Genomic DNA, 7,347 nt, shown 5'->3' on the forward strand with positions numbered 1-7,347 from the left:
TAGGTCAATGTCCAGCAGAGTCCTAAGTTTCTTCTAGAATTTTTATGGTATCAGGTCTTACATTTAAGTCTTTGATCCTTCTTGACTCATTTTTTATGTATGGTGAGAAATAAGGATTGAGTTTCATTCTCCTGCACGTGGCTCTCCAATTCCCAGCACCATTTATTGAATAAGGAATCCTTTTCCCACTTCTCCCAGTGTATGTTTTTGTCTTCTTTGTCAAAAATTAGTTGGTTGTTGGTATATGTTTTATTTCTGGTTTTATTATTCTGTTCCATTGATCTACGTGTCTACTTTTATATCAGCACCAAGATGTCTTGGTTAATATTAGGTCTAAACTAAGGTAGAAAAATACCAGTTAACTCCTGGCAAATTTCTGGGCTGCAAGCCCCAAATGGAGCATGTCTGGTTCACTCCCAAGATAGATGGGAAAGTACTCACTGATTTCTTGCTCGACTAACTCCCTGAGAAACGGACAGGGAAGCATCAACTGCCCCTGGACTGACCTTTAAGAAATACCAGGTAGAGAAAGTACTGAAACAAAAATGTATGACTAACTGACCACAAAATTCTGCTTCTGTACAATGCTTGCTTGCTAACCTACCCGATTGCATCTGGGCAGTTTGTGTGCCAACCAGGATGCAGACCAAGCCTTAAAAACCCAAACCCTTAAGCACTCAGGGCTGCTCTCAGAAACCCCATGTTGAGACACTCAGGTAGTCAGCGACTGGCTCTTCAATAAAAGGACTCCTCTTTAAATTTGATTTGTCTGCAGTATGGTCTTTGAGAGATTCCTGGGCATAACAGTTACAATAGCCCTGTAGTATAATTTGAAATCAGGTAATGTGATGCCTCCACATTTCTTTTTGCTGAGGATTGCTTTGGCTATTCAGGTTCTTTTTTGGTTCCTTATGAAATTTAGGATTATTTTTTAGTTCTGTGAAAAAATAATGTTGGTATTTTCACAGGAATTGCACTGAATCTGTAAACCACTTTGGGCAGTATAGATATTTTAACAATATTGATTTTTCCAATCCATGAGCATGAGATGTTTCTCCATTTGTTTGTGTCATCAATGACACAGATCAGTAGCATTTCTATATACTATAAATGTTAAGAATCAAGTCAAGAACTCAATACCATTTATATATACCATTTGCATATATAATGCAAAAAAATACCTAGGAATGTACTTAACCAAGTAGATCAAGTAAAATTAATTAAACAGAAAGTATGTGTGTGCATATATTACAACACATATAGTGTGTTTATAAAGCATATATAAGTATGTAATAATATATTTATCTATGTGTGTGTATATATACATATGTCATGTATGTGTATTACGTGTGTGTATATATATACACACGTATGGACATGTATGTTCATATATGTGTGTGTGGGTGTATATATATGTATACATACACACATATATATTTAAAAGAACTCTAGCTGGGCTATCTATCCCTGGAGAAAATGTGAAGGAAATCGGTGACATGCAGTCTGAAAAACATGGTGGCTGTTTCTAATGTCTTCAGATTGAGATATCTTTAGGGCTGTAGTCCTGAGGGGCTAGGTGGACAGGGTCATCTTTCTGTACAGTATAAGGAAGAATTTCCAATAATCAGAACTTTCAAACAAAGGAAGTTCTGTTCCACCCCACCATAAGCTGCCCTTCACAGGAAGTAACCAAGCTGAGGCTGGAAATGTCAAAAACTTTCAGCGCAGGGAGGTGGCTGAATAAAACAACTTCTAAAGGACCTTGCTTTGCTAAGACTTTCTAATTCTTTGAGTTCTTGAGTTCCTAAGAGAGGGAGGCTCACTGTCAGTGGCTACACCCACACAGTGTGCCCTGCCTTGCTTCCTTCTTTCCCACAGAGTGTGCTCGGGTTTTCCACACCGGTGGGGCAAGGCTGGTGCTGTGTGGAAAGAACTGGGAGAGGCTAGAGGTCCTATATGACAACTTGATCAGCACGGCTGACCCCAGCAAGGTAAGGCCTTCCACCAATCGGATTGGGCAACTCCATTAGCCTCTACTGTTGGTTCAACACTGGCTCTTGGGGACGGGCACAGAGGCTCACGCCTGTAATCCTAGCACTCTGGGAGACCAAGGCAGGTGAATTGCCTGAGCCCACAGGTTAGAGACCAGCCTGACCAAGAGTGATACCCTGTCTCTAAAAATAGCAGGGCGTTGTGGTGGGCACCTGTAGTCCCAGCTACTCAGGAGGCTGAGACAAGATAATCACTTGAGCGCAAGAGTTTGAGGTTGCTGTGAGCTATGACAGAATATCACTCTACAGAGGGTGACAAAGTGAGACTCTGTCTCACTAAAAAAAAAAAAAAAGACTGGCTCTTGGGCCATGTGGAGGAAATGTGGTGATTGCTTTGGGGAATGTGAAGCAGTGAGCCCTCTGAACTTGACATAGTCATGTCTGTATGTCTATAGACATAGGAGTTGAGTTGTTTTAACTGTTCACATGACAAAATTTGTTCTCTGGCTAGTGACCTTTCTTCTGATTCTATATAAGAAGACAGGGAATGTCACAGGTATGGGTTGTGATTATAAACACAGTTGATTATTTTAAAAAAAAAAAAAAAAACCTCTCAAATGTTCAAGTGTTAGATAAACACTTCACATAAATCAAGGAAATGAAATCCCTTCCTAAGAAGTCTCCTAGGAAGTGAACACTTATTTCAACGAAGCCGCAGTTCTCAACCACTTCTGGAGCATTGTTTCAAGGAATCGCCTTCAGAGCTCCTTCCAGGATATTTTTTTAAATCTTTACCCTTGAGGTTGGATTTAGGGTTTGGAAACAGCCAAAAGTAATTTAGAGCTAAATATAGTATTTGAGGAGATGAATCTAATAGGCAAATAGCACAATACCAATTTCTCCAAAATGGGTTTCTTGGGACATTATTAGGTGTTGGGTAAAAATGAAGTTTTGCAGTCAATTGTGTTAATCCAAACTTGTTTGATTTCTTTACAGCAGGACTTTTTGGAGCCTTTGATATGCTAATGTGCACTGTGTACCTCCAAAAAGAACTTGGAGACTAGTTTATGTTTCCCAAACACATTTAGCCAGGGAACTCTTTCTTCAAAGGCACATCTCAGGACTACTATTTGCCAAACCCTGGGATTGCATTTATCTCATGGTATCATCAACTTCCTACCCCATCCCCAGTTCTGAACCAACAGATTCTTTTTTTTGAGACAGAGTTTCACTTATCAACCCTTGGTAGAGTGCTGTGGCATCCCAACTCACAGCAATCTCCAACTCTTTGGGCTTGGGCAATTCTCTTGCCTCAGCCTCCCAAGTAGCTGGGACTGCAGGTGCCTGCTACAAGGCCTGGATATTTTGTTGTTGTTGTTATTGTTGTTGTTGCAGTTAAGCTGGGGCTGGGTTTGAACCCACCACCCTCAGTAGATGGGGTGGGCGCCTTACTCACTGAGCCACAGGCACTGCCCCAAACAGATTCTTGATAACAGCAAGTATTGAGGGCTGAACATGGTATCTCGGACAGAGCAGGTGCTCCAAAAATACCATGCTGACTGTATGGCTTTGGTCAAAAAGAAAATGTACTACATTTTTGCTCCAAACCACTATGACAGATTTTCTTGCAGCTTATAAGCCAGTTTGGAAAGCAATTTCCAAACAGGAGCTCAGAAATGTTAAAAGTGATGATGTCACCACTGAAATCAGTATGTGACCTCCAAAGGGGAGGCTCATTTGGATTTATCAGTTCTGAAATCTTGGCAAAAAGTTTAGACTTTATTATTGCATTTTATGTTTAGACTTGTATTGTTGCCCTGGTCCTCAAGAATATACTCTCCATCAATCTTCATCCCACTTCTGCTTCTTCCTCTACATTTTTTGTTTGTTTGTTTGTTTGGTTTGGTAGTCATACCCTGAGCTTTGAATTTCAAAAGGGCTGGCTCTTAGATTAGAGGTTCCCCAAGGTTTGCAAGAGGGAGGAAATCCCACACATGCCCTGATTGTCTCATTGGTCCAACAGACGTTCACCCCAAAGCTGGTTCTATTGGACTTCTCAGACATCAGTTGTGTCCCGGATGTGGCAAAAGAAGTCCTGGATTGCTATGGCTGTGTGGACATCCTCATCAACAATGCCAGCATGAAGGTGAAGGGGCCTGCCCATAAGATTTCTCTGGAGCTGGACAAAAAGATCATGGACACCAATTACTTTGGGCCCATCACACTGACCAAAGGTCTAGTGAGTTTGACTTTCCCATGGGTATCTGGGCCACCCCGTGCCAGGGAGGGCTCTGTTATGTAGATTGGGGAGTTATCCTATTCTGGATAGAATCCCCCAAGCCCCTCATTAAAACCCCTGCTTATTTGGTGAGAGGTTTTAGCATTCTAACTGTACATGGTGATGAAAGACAAGGGATTTAGGAAGTATCTTAATGGTAGATTTGGACTCCCCTCTCTGTGGAACCCCCTCTTCCCACCCAAGCCCTGCCCTTTATCACTCGCTTCTTATTTATCTCCAGTGCTTCCATCCAGTTCGACCTCTCTGGGTCATTGTCTTCATCCTTTACACACATTTTGCTCTATCAAACTTGTAGCTGATCTGCTGATAACCATGACAGTTGGTCAAAAGAGACTCTGTCCTCAGAAATGAAGAAAAAGGGGTTACCCCCAAACTACAAGAGACCCAATAGTCATCCTTCCTTTTCTTTTTGAGACAGAGTCTCAAGCTGTTACCCTGGGTAGAATGGCGTGGCATCATAGCTCACAGCAATTTCTAACTCTTGGGCTCTTGCTTCAGCTTTTCTATTTTTAGTAGAGACTGGGTCTCAAACTCCTGAGCTCAAGCAATCCACCTGCCTCAGCCTCCCACAGTGCTAGGATTACAGGTGGGAACCACCACACCCAGCCAAGACCCAGAATTCTTTCAACCCTTCACAGAAACAGAGAAAGCAGGAGGATGTCTCCCTTTAAAAGGTCAAATGGTGCTTCCTATGTGTACCTGTCTGAGGAGCCTAGGGGACACCAGGTGGAGAATTCTCACCACCAGGTTGAAATGCAGGTCTGAAGCCTGGGAGGTTGGGGCTACAGATGCCTGTCGAGTAGAACCAAAGTGGCAGCTCCTCCCCTTCAAAAAGCTAAAAGTTTATCAAAGCATAAACTCAAGAGAGACTATCAACATAGAGAACCTCTCCATTTAGGGAGTGGGGAGCCCTGAGAAGGCAAGGGTACTCTAGAGCCAGATCCCTGGGAGCCTCTAGGGTGGGATTCTGAGGACTACAATGAAAGCAAGAAGCATTTTGGGGGCAGAAAGAAGCCTTCCCAGAGTGTCTAGAATTGTGGCCCAGAGATAGCAGTTTTTCCCAGTCCAGTCAGTCCCTTAGGACACACCATCCAGGACAGCAAAGTTGTGTCATCTCAGAAAAGTTCAGCAAGGACTATTCACTGCCATAAAGAGAGGAAGGGATGAAGTGGAGCGGAAAGGGCCAGGACTGGTCTCCCTCTGCCTGTACTCTAACTTGGTGAGGGCCCTAATTCTAATGGCGAGCTCTGGGCCTCAGGCTGCCCACATCTAACACAGAGGACAGTCCTTGAGTACCAGCCCCAGTCCCTCTGTACTATTACTTGCTTCTTATCTCTCTCCAAATTTGCTGGCTTTTAAATTAAATTCACTTTAGAAGGAAGTCTTTATAAATTTAAAACCCCTTTCACTTTCAATAAATGGAAGACAGCCTGCAAACTAAAAAAGGAAGTCCTTACAAGATGGCCTGTGAACCCCAGAGGCTTCTCCCTCTTTGTTGAAAGGTTGGGGTGCACAAGAGAGGTGTTAAAGACGTAGGAACCAACAGGAGACTTCCTTCTGGAGGCAATAGGAGAACTGGAACAAGAATACCCATGTCTTGCTATTGAATCCATGTCACTTAATGCACTTTGGGGGTGGGGGGAGTATTTAAAATCACCCTACCATTCACCAGCCCATTCTTTGGGCACACTGGATAAGTGACAGCAGGGGCCCATTCCATCTCTGCCCTGCCACGCAGGTAACAGCCATGTGTGATGGGGGGTGTGGAGGATCTAACTACTGGGGCTCAGATCTGGAACTGCGATTTGTCATCCCGTGTCTTCCAGCCCTGCTTCCCAACATGGTCTCCCGGAGAACAGGCCAGATCGTGCTGGTGAACAACATCCAAGGGAAGTTTGGAATCCCATTCCATACGGCTTGTAAGTCGCTAAGACAAAAATGTTTTGTCTTCTGTTGTACACCTTATGTTAGGACAGGAGCTGTTGTGTCTAAGATTAGGCAAGTGTGTGGTTACTCAGGGAAGTGACAGGGGTGAGACCATCGGCTGGATTTTGTCCCTGCAATTCCTGTTTCAACAAGCACCTGCGACATGCAGGTCACTGTGGGAGGTGCTGAGACACAAAAGATGAGGTATGTCTCCCAGCAAAGTTCACAGTCTCCCAGATGGGCTGGACACGTGCTGGCAGAACTTGACCATACAAGGAGGTCACGCTCCTGACACAGCCCCAGCTCAAATGCCCCCTTCCCCCATAAAGGTGTCCTTGAAGGGCAGGGAAGATGGAAACTGGGAAAGAGAAGGATGGGTGCAGGTCACAAAACGGGAGAGGGGCAGATGTTATGAGGAAGAGAGGAGGAGAAAAGGGGCAGGATTTCAGGGGAGGAGCAGCTCCAAAGGTGAGTCCTTTAAAGTCCTTCAAGGACGAGAAGGACTTCCAGGCATATGTTCATGGGATCTAGTGGGAAACTTCTGGAGGAGTCCCCACCTCCTGTGAGGTAGGTTCTGGGAGGGTGGGAAGCAGACTGTCTACGTTTCTCCATGGCCCACAGTTCTGTGTGCAGAATAGGAGCTCAGAAAATGCGTGTTGGGCAGTACGGTGGAAGAGAGGGGGCGGGAATGGATAAGTCCCTATATGAGTTTACTCAGCATTCCACAAAATAACACAGGCTTGGGGGCTTATGCAACAGAAATTAATTTTTCTCACAGTTCTGGAAGCTGGAAGTCCAAGATCAAGATGTTGGCAGAGTTGATTTCTCTTGAGGCCTCTCTCCTTGGCTTATCGATTGCCCCCTTCACACTGCCCTTCCTCTGAACACAAGCACGTTTGATGTCTGTGTGTCCAAATTTCCTTTTCATATAAGAACACCAGTCAGATTGCAGTAGTGGCCTCATCTTAAATTAATCACTTCTTTCAAGACCCTGTCTCTAAATGCAGTCCCATTCTGAGGTATTGGAAGTTAGGATTTCAGAATATAAATTTCAGGACGGTAGACACCATTCAGCTCCTAGAATCCCCTAGAAGTGTTTTACCTTCACTTTTCTTTTCTTTTTTTTTTTTT

The 7,347-nt window shown here is 43.9% G+C and overlaps 1 protein-coding gene across 2 annotated transcripts in view; it reads left to right on the top strand.

Annotated features, from left to right (window-relative positions):
* The window catches only part of DHRS7C (dehydrogenase/reductase 7C), a 19,263-nt gene that overhangs the window by 8,164 nt on the left and 3,752 nt on the right, over positions 1–7,347 (top strand). Inside the window, exons 2-5 of one of the 2 annotated variants that reach the window (XM_012805978.1) lie at positions 1,879–1,991; positions 3,488–3,490; positions 4,015–4,225; positions 6,117–6,209. In XM_012805978.1, the coding sequence (XP_012661432.1) occupies positions 1,879–1,991; positions 3,488–3,490; positions 4,015–4,225; positions 6,117–6,209 (420 nt within the window). The remainder of the gene's footprint in view (positions 1–1,878; positions 1,992–3,487; positions 3,491–4,014; positions 4,226–6,116; positions 6,210–7,347) is intronic. The other variant, XM_003791094.1, reaches the window with a different exon arrangement.

The sequence above is a fragment of the Otolemur garnettii genome, unplaced genomic scaffold (assembly GCF_000181295.1).
Source record: "Otolemur garnettii isolate 467f Iridium unplaced genomic scaffold, OtoGar3 scaffold00046, whole genome shotgun sequence".
Classification (NCBI taxonomy): Eukaryota; Metazoa; Chordata; class Mammalia; order Primates; family Galagidae; genus Otolemur; species Otolemur garnettii.